Below are 13451 nucleotides of genomic sequence, written 5' to 3' on the forward strand. Positions count from 1 at the left end.
CATGGGTGAGGCTCTGGGTTTGAGTCTCAGCACCACATAAAAATAAATTAAATAAAGGTTAAATTTAAAGAAAAAAGACATCCAGAAAATACAGACATCATGAAAATTTTGGCATTTAGTGGGTAGAGATCAGGAATACTACCAATCATTCTAAAAGGCACAAAGCAGACCAAACCCAAAATGTTGGTAACTCTAAGGTTGAGAATCCCTGCCCTAAATAATACTTTTATTGTAGTTTTTCAAACTTTATCCTTTGGTTTTATTGAAACAACTTTCTGCCCCCATCTGTACTCCTATATTTATAATTTCCATGATTTCTAATTAGGTCAAATAGAAGTAAAGTAGCAGGTTCAGCTGGAATAATTTGGGGTACCAAATATAGTTCTTCTGGAGGGAGCACAAGTGTATGTGTGGTTCTGGATACAAGCCATCAGCTTTTAGCATGTCTTAAGTAAGAGTCAGAGAAACTGGAGAATATCCCTAATTTTATGATTTGGTTGAGTACAACTATGTTAGGGAAATTCTGCATGTAATTATGTGTATATACATATATTTATATTCTTTCATTTTCTCTTCCAATATCATTTTAAGTAATGACATTACCTAAAATCTATGTAACTCTTACAGGTATTTATTACACTCATATTTTGAATGTATTTCCATAGAAAGGTTTTTAATTCTTTGAGGAATATTCTTTGAATTAATTAATACAATGAAATTAACTTTATTTGGTGTAGTTTTAAATATTTAGGTAGTTTTATAAAAACAAATTTCATCACATATAAGTATTGGAATATTTCTCAAAGTTTACAAAATTACAATTAAGTGGATTTTTTCATAAACAGAGTATTAACAATTAAATTGGAAAAAACTTTCAAATTCGGATTTGTTTTCTCTAAAAACTTTCAAGATCAGAGCTTAAAATGCCCCTCTTCCACTATAATACTGTATTTATGTGTCTACATACATACATGTATATACACATATACATATAGAATGTATACTAAGCATATTATAAACATTCATCATTATATCCTGCCCTATAGGAACCTCAGATTACCCAGTTAGCATTTTAGTAGCAAGCTGTGTCAGATCCAGTTGGAGAACTCAAAATTTACTTGTTTGGATGGAAGGTTAAGAAACACAATTGGCCCTTGCTCTGATCAATATTCTAATCCTTCTGGAACCGTTAACTTTTCCGAAATGGAAATTGAATGCTTTTCCTAAAAATGTACCTCAAAGTTTGAGGGCTTTGTTGAAAAGCATTATGTGCCTTTGACCCTGAATGTACTTTTTGCCTGCTGAGAAATAGAGCACAATGACCTTACTTTTATGGTCCTGAATATGTATGGTGAAGATTGAGTAGCCTGTATGAGTGTAGTCAACCATGGGGTGTCTCTTCTTTCTCACTGGGACTCATTCTTTCTTCCTTCCCTCCTTCCTTCCCTTCCTCCCTCCCTCCTTCCCTTCTTTCTTTCCTTCCTTCCTTCCTTCCTTCCTACCGTCTTGACTTCTGCTACTGTGTGGCTGTAGTGGAGAACCCGAGCCTAGGTCCTCCACGTTGGCTTTGGCAGGGGGCGCGCGAGGTCCCGGAGCTGTCCAGCAGCTCCTAAGTTATTTACGCAGTCTGCAAGCCAGGGAAGCTCTCCAGCGCCCCGCCCCGGGCTGGGAAAATCTCCCATAGGGCTCCCAGGATGTCCCAGGCTCGCCACCCATCTACAGCAATTTCTCTTCTTCCTCCGAGTCCCGTGAGCTTTGGTGGCCTTCTCCTTGCGCCCGGTGCTGCTCCCGAGCCCTGTGCACGAGTGTACTTGGTCTTCACCCCTTTGCCTTAAGAGTGGCGTCTCGTTCTACCTTCCCCTCCAGCAGCTGGGTGGTCTTTTCTGTCTCTCGGTCTGTCTTTAGAGACACGCGCCCGAAACCGAGGGGTAAGAGCAAAGACCACCCATCAACTTAGCACCTTGAATTTAAATCTTTCAATCCGGAAAGGAGATTGGCATTGCCGGTCAGTAAGAGAAGGAGGGAGGAGGGCGGAGGCTGCAGTGGCTCGGGGGCTCGCCAGACCCAGCCAGGAACCCGGGAGCCCGTGCAGGAGAGGGACAGTGAGCGCCAGCCTCGCCCTGGCAGCCCCTCCTTCCAATTCCTCTCTCCGCCTCCGGGCCCGCCCCTCCCTCCAGGAGGAGCCGTCTCTCCTCCGCGCGTCTCCCGACGCTCTCTCCATTGTCTCTGCCTTTACAACAGGTTCGGGCGGCGGGGAAGAGGGCGGGTGCGGGGCTGCCCCAGCCCAGGCTTTCTGGGGGCCGCCTTCCTTCCTCAGGCTGTGCGCATCTTGGGCTGCATTTATTCGGCTCGGGAGCTAATTCCCCAGCATAGCAGGTCCCGGGCGAGCCCGACCCCTCCCTCCCAATCTCCTCTCATCCCGCTCCGCCGCCTGGGCTCTCCGTGTGGGAATGATGAGCGCATTGGAGGCTCTAAGTTCTTCACGCGTCTCCGGGGGCCTCCCTTTTCTTTCTTAGGCAACCAAATCGTGTTAATCCTACTAATCAGTAAACCCGAGGCAGCTGGAGGAGAGGCACACGCTATTTTCTCGCTCGATTCCAAGAACCTCTTCGATTTTTATTTTTATTTTTAAAGAGGGAGACGATGGACTGAGCAGATCCACACCATGGAGTCTCGGGTCTTACTGAGAACCTTCTGTTTGATCTTCGGTCTCGGGGCAGGTGAGTGGTCCTAAAGCCAGGGCGGGGGAAAAGGGATGGCTCCCGCCTGGGGGCTGGCGGGGAACGCCTCGCTTTTCCTGGACCCGAAGTAGGTCTGGAGTAGGGGGCGGGTTTGGATTTAGAAATTTTTTTTGTGTGTGTGCTTGCCTTGGAGACAGGCGGGTCACACCGCTGATCAGGTTTGAGGGCTGAGGGGGAACTTCCTACAGAGAGGGGCTTAAAGTAGGTCATGGAAATAGGACTGGGTGCCCCGCTATTTAAAGCTTGGCTGCTGATCTCAGGTAAGGCTCTCCGCGGTGGAGGAGGGAGTCGCCTCTCGTCATCACTTCTCAATATTGTCGCGAAGACGCGGTTCTTTGCTGCCTTGGAGTAAGAGGATTGCGTTTTAATGGAGCTTTTTCTTTCTTTTCTCCTCCTCCCCACTCCACCAGTGTGGGGACTTGGGATAGACCCCTCCCTGCAGATCGACGTCTTAACAGAGTTAGAACTTGGAGAGTCCACTGCCGGAGTGCGCCAGGTCCCGGGGCTGCATAATGGGACGAAAGCCTTTCTCTTTCAAGGTATGATCCAGTGCAGTAAGTCCTCAGTGCGGTTTTAGTTGCCATAGCCTTGGGAAGAGTTGGCCCGGCCTCTCCTCCTAACTTTGCCTTGCTTCATGGATGACAGAATCTGAGCTGAGGGTTGACTGTAAGACACGTTGTCGGATCTCTTTTTAAGTGTCTTGGTTTTTCCCCAGTCCCTCACCTTACTCCTCATTTTGTACTCTTGCCAGTCTAATGAAGAGTCCCTTAATTACCAGAAACCCCGATGGCAGATGGTTGATTTTGTAGTCTGGGGAACAATAAATTGTAACACAAACGCCTCATTTGGGTGAAATTGATTTAGGTAGGAAACAAGATAGCTTAATCTTAGTTAAGACATTGATCTCTGAAAGTTTCAGGTGCAGTGGTGCCTTACTGGGAGACCTTTCTTTGTGGGGGTAGTGTTTCTGGAAAAATGTATACCTTTTAGTATTTTTTAATCTACTGTATATCACAAGTACACTATATGTAAGGCAGAATTCATCACGGAAAGATCATCGTTCTTCCTTCTCCACCAAATGACAAGAGGAATATTTTGAATCTTTGAATATTTTAAAATATTTTGAAAATATTTTAAGTAAAAAATCTTAATGTCTTCTATATCCATTTATTATACTCTTATGGTTTTAAAACTTTTTTTGAGTCAGTGGACAGGGATATGCGCAAATGACTACTTTTCAAATTATATTTAAATGTGTTGTACAGTCACAAGAAATTTCAGTGCAATAAACTTTAATTTTGATTTAGTAAAGCTTTTGAAAATTACTTGGTTTGTGGAAAGATATTGTAATATGAGCTTCTGAAAGGTAGCTAAACACAGAAACACTAGATTTAGATATGGTGAAAGATAGATGAAGGGAAAAAAGAAATGGAGTATGGTTCAACATATCTGATGGAATAAGGTGTCTTTCCCCAAGTCAGCTAGATTTTTCTTTGGCTATATTGGGGCCATGTCTTCCTAAGAAGTGCAACTCATAATTAATAAAGGGTTGAATGTGCAAAATACATCCACTCCAGCAGATCTGCCACCAAGAAATTGGAATCACATAAACTTGAGTGTTTCTCTAGTGGTGTCATTGCCTGTTATAGCCAGTATGTGTCACCATGGACAGTAACACCAAAGCTCACAGTTGGGAAAGGAGGAAATTGACATGTGTTGCATTTATTTAAAACAAGTTTGCTTTTACCAGAAACTAAAATGAAATTTTCTTTTCTAAAAACTGTCCTTTTAATTTTATCGTTAATTTGGTGTTTTTATTTTGACAGATATTTAAGATAGTATCTTATTTACTTAAAGACCTTGTTTTGGAGGGTGGGGCTTAAATACTATATCTTTTAAAAACAATGTCCCAATATAATGAAGGAAATAAAGGCTCAGCTGTCAGCAAAATTCAGAGTTTAATAAGCATGTTATCGGGCTAAGCCTTTGCCTTTGTTTTTTTGTTGTGTATTACTTTATCTCTGATTTTCAGTTTCTGTGAAATGGAAAACAAGTTATTTCATTACTGCTAATTCAAGTAACTTGAAAACTTTAAAGAATCTAAAGCTTCTAATAAAAAATGGTATTGAAGTGCTCTTCATATTTCCAAAGATCCTTTAAATTCTATTGGTGTTCTTCCTGGCTTTATATGAAGAATGCCTGAACTGTCACAAATAGGAACCCTCAGGAATGTACATTTTATGTGAGACAATTGGAAAACTAGATATCAGACAGTTTCTTGAAAATAGTCTTAAGGAACCAATATTTTTTTCCTGGTTAATTTTTTTAAAAAAATGTTTAGCATTTATTTTTATTTAATTTTCAGCTTCTTTAAGATAGACATTATGTTCCAAATACTAAGACACATGAAATATGTTTTCTTTGAATCATTTTCAGTAACTAGATATTAAAGTACATTGATGATTTGGTTGTTTTGTTTCATGATTGATACCAAGCCCAATATTGAGACAGAGTAAATGCTTACATACTTTTGAAGATGTGATTTCATTTCCTGCCAAATTATGAACTTTATTTCATGTAGCCAATTATTCAGTAAGTATTTACTGCCTGCTGTGTTCTCAGTAGGCATGTATTACTGATGTATTGATTATGCTCTAGTGATTTCTCTTTTTATAACATTTGGATTCCAAAATTGAAAACAAGTGGACCTTTGACACTGAGTGGTAGTTCTGCATTACTTTGTAAAGGTATTTTCTCTGCTTTTAGGATATGGAAGGTTTTGTTAAGAAGTCAGTTCTGAGTCTTGCTGCTTCATTGTATCTCATGGGCTTAGAGAAACAAAAGCATTGGAACTCTGGAGATTTTATAGACCCATTTATAGTGAATCGAGGGTACTGCAGATATTTTATATGATGTGTAAAATGTCACAGCAGGAATAGTAACAAATTACAAAAATCTGCGAGATGCTCTCAGATTTCTTATGAACCTATCATATAGGTTTCTTTGTGCTATCAGATGTGTTCTAAATAGATAGAAGAGATTTTGAACTGTCAGATTTCTATTGCAATAACAAAACTCTTTTTTCTCTCTCTTAGCTTTAAAATAAAGAAACTTCTCTTTCTCTCTCTCTCTCTATGTATATATATATTTTACATATATATATATATCTGCCCAGATTTTTACTTATTTAATATTAATTCTTCCTTTTGCCTACTTCATTTTTCTCTTTAGTGATTTTTGAGATGCATACAATTCACTACTTTTTGAAACTATGAATAATCTTTGTAAATTAGTATGAAATATGAATATATTATTAATATATTATTATATGTTTATAGTCACAACAAATGGAAATATATTTCAAAGTCATATTTTTTATTGTAATAGCAACCATAGTATCACTAAAATGGTTTCATTGTTGCTAAAATTTATTTTATAGCTGCTTTAGAAATTTAAGTTTTAAGATGTTAAATTAGATCATCACTTAATAAATGTGGCTTTCAATCTGTCCCTATTACATTAGTTTTCTTAAGAAAAAAAGTGTCCAGGCAATATATATGGCCTTACATTAGGATATTCTAGTGTTTTCTAGCTGTATTCTTACTCATAGCTACAAATATACACTTATTATTATTTAAAGAAATGGAGGAGTGAATTTTGACAGTGAGAAAGACCTATAAATAGTAGCAAAGAGTCCTAAAATCTTAAGGACTAGTGCAGTTACTTTGTTTTAAAGTCTAGGAAATGTTTTCCAAGATAACAATCACAATAATGTTTTTTTCTCTGTGTATATAAAAGATCAGGAATGAGAGTGCACAGAAGCAAAGTTTTAGGACTTTCTTGCAAAGTAAGCATGAATTTTAGATCTTTGATTTTTTAACAATTTATCTGTCCAGGTTCCCAAAATATATAGTTTCATCTGTTGGCTTAAGAAAATTTCTTCTAAAGTGTTCATATATTTTATAATCTTACTAATCCCCACAGAAGTAGATAAAATAAAAGTGTATTTTTTCCCGAGTTGATAATTTAAAAATAAATTTAGTAATTATTTTTAAAGAACATTAAAATATAAAAAGAAAAAAATGTTCACAAATCTACTCTCATGCCAGTTTGAAAATGGAATGAAAGAAGGACATTGATTTAGTAGGCCAAGGTAACTGAATTAAGTAAAGCAAGGTGTCAATAAGTACTTGTATGATAGTTAATGAGCATATCTAAACTTAGGGATGATGGTCATTGATGCCCCAGTAGAGTAAAATAACACAGTGATTAAGAGTTGTACTTAGAAACCAAAGAAACTAGTTATGTTACTATGGTGAATGCCCTTTATTTCGGTAAGCATCAGTATCCTTGATTATAAAATGAATAATGTTATGAATATTAAGCAAGTTATATTCATTCATCCAAATGAATTATTCCTATGCGTTATTAGGTATATGATAAAGAAGTAGAACTTACCTATATCTTCATAGTGCCTTAAAAACAGCTATTAAGTAACTACACAGATAACTTAATCACCATTAAGATAAATTATATGAAAAACTGTGGGTGTAATGGGAACTGTATTCTAGTTTGGGGAATCAAAGGGTCAGGGAAATTGTCTGAGGAAGAGTCATTTATGCTGATAACTGAGGGATACATAAGGGGAGTCTGTAAAGAAAGACTGAGGGAATTCAGGGAGGAAGAATAACACAGGCAAGGGGAATGGTATGAGCAAAGATCCTGAGAATAGAATGAGCATGGTGCATTTGAGAAAATAGAAGAAGTCTAGAGGAATGGAGACACATATGAAATGAAGCTAATGAGTATAGCAGGGACCATGTTACATGGTAGATCACATTAATAGAGCAGAATTGAAAAGCTTTCATTATATAGATATGTATTGTGGTAGGTAGAATAATAGTCCCTCGAAGATGTTCTTGTTCTAGTTCTTGGAACCTGAGAATTTTATGTATATTATATGACAAGGTTGCTGATTTGCTGATCAGAAGATAAAGAAGCTGCAAAGGACTATCTGCATGGGCCCTCTGTAATCACAAGTCCTTTAAATATGTAAGAGACAGGTAGAAGGGTCAGTATCAGAGTTCTTTGATCAGAGTCAGTATTCGAGTTTTGTGATGTGAAAAAAACTAGACCAGCCATTGCTGGCTTTCAAGATGGAAGAGGGCCTAGAATCAAGGATTGTTAAGAAGTCTTTAGAAGCTGGAAAAGTCAAGAAAATATTTTTCCTTAGAGTCTTCAGAAAGAACACAGCACTGCTGACACCTAGATTTTTGTCCAGTTAGGCTAATTTTGGATTTCTGACCTCCAGAATTGTGATGCAATAAATTTATGTTGACTGATGTCATTAAGTTTGTTGTGATTGGTTTTAGAAGCCTTTGGAAACTAATATGTTTTGGTATATGGAAGTGGGGTACTTCTGTAAGAAATAACTAAAAGTTTGGAAGTGGTTTTGGAGTTGGTCAATAGGCAGATAGAATTTTGAAAACATCCTAAAAAAGTTCTTGATTTCCCTGAATAGGATTTTAATTGAAATATGGATGTTGGTGATTATATTAGGGAGGATTCAGAAGAAAGTGAAGAGCATGGTAGAGAATCTAAATCTCCTTAAACATTATCTAAGTCATCATGAACAGACTGTTGATAAAAATATAGATGTTAAAGACACTGTCAGAGAGGACTCAGATGGAAATGAAGAACTTGTTATTATGAACTAGAGGAAAGAATATCCTTGTTTGTGTAGTGGTAGGAAACTTAATTGAATTGTGTCCTTCCATCATGTAGAAAGCAGCACTCAGCACTTTAATTTTTTTTTTTTTTAGTTTTAGATGGACACAATATCTCTACTTATTTATTTTTATGTGGTGCTGAGGATAGAATCTAGTGCCTCATGCACGTGAAGCAAATGCTGTACAACTGAGCTATAATACCAGCCCTAAAGCAACACTTTAAAAAAATTATTTAAAAAGTTTTAAATTTGTTCTAATTAGTTGTACATGACAGTAGAATACATTTTGACATATTGTACACAAATGGAGCACGACTTCTCATTCTTCTGGATGTGCATGGTCCAGAGTCACACTAGTAGTATATTCAGGCATGTATTTAGGGAAATAATGGCTGAGTCATTCCATTGTTATTTCAATCCCAACACCCGCTCCCCTCCCCTCTGCACAATCCAAAGTTTCTTCATTCTTCCTTGTACCTTATACCCCCAATTATGGATCAGCATTCACTTATGAGAGAAAACATTTGGCCTTTAGTTTTTTGTGTGTGGCTTATTTTTCTTAGCATGATATTCTTCAGTTCCATCCATTCACTGCAAATGCCATAATTGCATTTTTCTTTAAGGCTGAATAATATTCCATTGTGTATATGTACCACATTTTCTTTATCCATTCATCTATTGAAGGACATCTAGGTTGGTTCCATAGTTTAGCTATTGTGATTTGAGCTGCTATAAATATTGATGTGACTGTGAAACTGTAGTATGCTGATTTTAACTCCTTTGGGTATAAACCGAGGAATGGGATATGTGGGTCAAAGGTAGTTCCATTCCAGGTTTTCTGAGGAATTTCTATACTGTGAAAAGCAGCACTTTTAAACAATTAACTTGTATAGTAAGCTGAAGTGATTTGTAAGATAAATGTTGAAGGTATACTTTGCCTTTTCTTGCACCTTATAGTAAAATATGAGATGAAAGAGAGAATTTGGTGAAGAATTGTTTAGCAAAAAGGATCCAGGACATGATATTTGAGAAATCCTCTGTCCATTTATATTACACACACACACAAAAAAATGTTAAATATGAGATTCACCATCCAGGAATGGCTGTTCTGGAGAGAAAACCAATAGTATGGCTGGAATATATTTTGCTAGTGTCTCAAAAGTACAGAAGGTCAGATTGCAGTTAGGGATCTTTGAAGGACATGTTATTCATGGATCCCCTCAATTATTTCAGCAGAGGTCACGAATTTTTTTTTTAAAAAACTTCATTTTTATTTTCCCTCTTGTTTTTTCAGTACTAGGATTGAACCCAGGAGTGCCCTACCACTGAGCTACATACCAAGTCTTTTTTTTAATTTTTTATTGTTTTTGAGATAGTGTCTTGCTAAATTGCCCAGATTGATCTCAAACTTGTGATACTCCTCCCTTGACCTCCTGAGTTGCTGGGATCACAGGTGTGAGCAGTGCACCTAGCTAGAGGCCAGGTATAGAGATAGAATTATTCAGGAAATATCTGTGGAGTTATCTTTTATCCGAGGAATATCTGTTTCCCCCAACTATGAGTGAATCTCCATGATACACAAACCTATAAGGTTCTGAAGAATACTATACCAGGAAAAATGCTACTGCTGGCTCTGCCTGAGTCAGAGGATAAAATGGGAAAATTTCTAAAAGCAAGAAAAAGACTTCTTTGTTGTAAACATGAGTCATCTTTCATAAAAAAGAAAAATTTTTATTTGTTTTAATTAGTTACACATGACAGTACAATGATCTTGATATATCATACATTTCAATCAGATGGGATATAATTTCTCAAAAAAAGAAATTTAATTAAAGGGAAGCAATGAGATGCTAGTAGGTAAAGTTAAGAATCATAGAGGATTATTCTCAAAACTTGACAACATGTGGTTTTCCTGTCTGGATTTCAAAATTGCTTATGTATGGTGACCAGCCTTTTTTTACTTCTATTATTGTGTCTAAGAATGAATTATGCCTGGAGCCTCACTTATACCTCATTTATATAAGACTTGAAACTTTTATTATTCTTAATATAGTTTTTAAATGACAAATGTAAGTTGTAACATTTTTCAGGTACAATATGTTTTTAACTGCATACATTGTGGAATATCCAAATAAAGCTGATCAGCAGGTTCATTTTAACACATATTTGCAAATTTTTTGATGAGGACACTTAAAATTTAGTGTCCTAGAGGTATTTGAAAGTACAATGCCTTGTTTTTAAAATATTTTTATTGGAGCATTATAATTGTATATAATGGTAATATTTGTTATTATACATACATACATACAATATAACAATATGATTTGGACAATATTGTTCAGTATTCTCTCTTTCCCTCCCCTTCTTCTTCTTCCTGGTCTCTTTCCTCTACTCTACTGATATCCTTTTGATTTTCATGAGCTCTACCCCTACCTTTTGTTTCCTTTTTTCCTCTCTAGAATCACAGTTACCATATGGGCTGGGATTGTGGCTCAGCAGTAGAGCGTTTGCCTATCATGGATCGGACTTGGGTTTGATCCTCAGCACACAAAAATAAAAATAAAATATATAACTAAATAATAAATAAAAAAATAAAAATAAAAAATAAACAATAAAATAAAAAATAAATAAAATAAAAAAATTAAAAAGCATAAAAATAAAGACATTGTGTTGTGTCTATCTACACCTAAAAAATAAATATTAAAAAAGAGTTTTTTAAAAAAAGAATTACAGTTACCATATAATACAGCAGAACTTCTGAACTTATTTCTCCATTTAACTGAAATTTTTATCCTTTTACCAACATCTCCCTGATGATTTTTCTCCTACACTCAGCTCCTGGTAACTACTGTTCTACTCTCTACTTGTAGGAGTTATTTTTCAGATTCCACATATAGGTGAGATCATGTGGTATTTGTCTTTCTGTGCCTGGATTATTTAACTTACTTTAATGGCTTCCAGGTCCATCTATGTCATCAACAGTGACAGAATTTTCTTCTTTAATGTGGAACAATATTCAATTGTGTATATATACACCACATTTTCTTTATTTATTCATCTGAGGATGGGCACTTGGGTTGATTCTCTATTTTGGCCATTGGGCATAATTCTGCAATGAAAGTAGGAGTCCATTTATCTCTTTGACATAATAAGTTAATTTCCTTTGAATTTACACCCAGAAGTGAGAATGCTGGATCATATGGTAGTTCTGTTTTAAACTTTTTGGTGGTACTTCCCACACTGATTTCCATAATTTAAAGGATGTGCCAATTTATATTCTCATCAGTGAGAATATAATATGCACAGGTTCCCTTTTCTGCACATCTATGGTAATGTTTGTTATTTTTACTTCTTTTTGGTAAAAATTATTCTATTCTAACATGTTTAGGTGCTATCTCATTGTGGTTTTATTAATTAGTGATGGTAAACATTTTTTCATACTTCTGCTAGCCCTTTGTGAATATTCTTTTGAGAAATGTGTATTCAGCTCTGTGTCTTAAAAATTGTTTTACTTGTTTAATTGCTATTAAGTTGTTCAGTTTCTTACATATATTGGATATTAACCCATTGTCAGATATGGTTTGCAAATATTTTCTTTCAGTCTGTAGGTTAGTTTTTCACTTGTTGCTTCCTTTACCGTGCAGAAGCATTTTAGTTTAAGGTAATCCTTATCTATTTTTACTTTTGTTGAATTTGGTATGATATTCAAACTATTATTGTCTAGACCAATGCCCTTGAGGGTTTCTCACTTTTTCTTTTAGTAGTTCTATGGTTTGGGGTCTTACGTTGAAGTCTATAATCCATTTTGAGATTTTTTTTTGTATGTGGTTTGAGGTAAGGCTCTAACCGCTCTGACTTGAACTTACAATTCTATTTCAATTAAGATTTAAACTGTAGCAATACCATGGTTGTTGGAAAAGATATTTGATTTTAGTCTTTTAAAATCTGTTGACTCATTTTTTTGGCCTAACAAATGATCTGTTCTGGAGAGAGTTCCATGAGTGCTTGAGAATTTGTATTTTTCTGTTATTGGATAGAAAGTTCTATGCATATCTATTAGGTCCATTTAATTTTAAGTATAGTTTAAGTCCAATGTTTCCTTATTGATTTTCTGTCTGGATGATATGTGCATTGCTGAAAGTGGGTTATTGAAGTCCCATATCATTATTGGTTTAATATATTTCTCCTTTCACATCTATTAATATTTGCTTTATGTATTTAGTTATTCTGGTTTGGGTCCATTTTTCTCTACAGTTAATTATTAGATACCCTTGATGAATTGACCCCAGAGCTTATATGACCTATGAACTTTTTTTATTTACAATTTTTGTATTGAAGTCTATTATTTTATCTTGAGTTAAGTATAGCTACCCCTACCTTTTTTGTTTTGTTTTGTTTTTCATTTGCATAGAAATCTTTTCCCATCCCTTCACTTTCATCCTCCAAGTGTCTTAAGGTGAAGTGACTCTCTTTTAGGCATCATATAGTTGATTCTTTTTTCTTTTTAGGAACCTCATTTAGGAACACTTGTCTTCTGATTGGAAAATTTAATATATTCAGAGTTAAAGTAATTATTGCTAAGTAAGGACTTACTGCTGTTATTTTGTTAATTGCTTTTTGGTTGTCTTGTATACTCTTTAGTTCCTTTTTCTTTTGAAGTTTTCCTTTGTTATTAAGTGATTTTGTCTGGTGATGATTTGCTTACTTTTTATCCTTTCTATATCAGTTAAAGATTTTTCCTTTGTGGTTACAATGAGACTTACACAAAACATCTTGTATAATAATGTGCAGTTTTAAACTGCCAACAAGTTAAATTTGATCATTCAAAAAATAAAATCCTTGCACTTTACCTTCCCCACAGACATTTTGTATTAACAGTGTCAATGTTTACATATTTTATATGTGTATTTGTTAACAAATAATTGTAACTTTTATCATTTAATATTTTGGTCTTTTATCTTTCACACTTAAGTTACGAATGA

At 35.7% G+C, this 13451-nt stretch overlaps 1 protein-coding gene across 2 annotated transcripts in view; it reads left to right on the forward strand.

The window, feature by feature from the left end:
- The first annotated feature begins 1705 nt into the window (after positions 1-1705).
- Nell2 (neural EGFL like 2) overlaps positions 1706-13451 on the forward strand; it is a 360268-nt gene continuing 348522 nt past the window's right edge. The window contains exons 1-3 of one of the 2 annotated variants that reach the window (XM_078014849.1): positions 1706-1928; positions 2635-2720; positions 3152-3280. In XM_078014849.1, coding sequence (XP_077870975.1) covers positions 2666-2720; positions 3152-3280 — 184 coding nt within the window. In that variant the 5' untranslated portion in view covers positions 1706-1928; positions 2635-2665. Of the gene's footprint in view, positions 1929-2114; positions 2242-2634; positions 2721-3151; positions 3281-13451 lie in introns of those variants that run through there. The other variant, XM_078014850.1, reaches the window with a different exon arrangement.

Source organism: Ictidomys tridecemlineatus, chromosome 6 (assembly GCF_052094955.1).
Source record: "Ictidomys tridecemlineatus isolate mIctTri1 chromosome 6, mIctTri1.hap1, whole genome shotgun sequence".
NCBI classification, from domain to species: Eukaryota; Metazoa; Chordata; class Mammalia; order Rodentia; family Sciuridae; genus Ictidomys; species Ictidomys tridecemlineatus.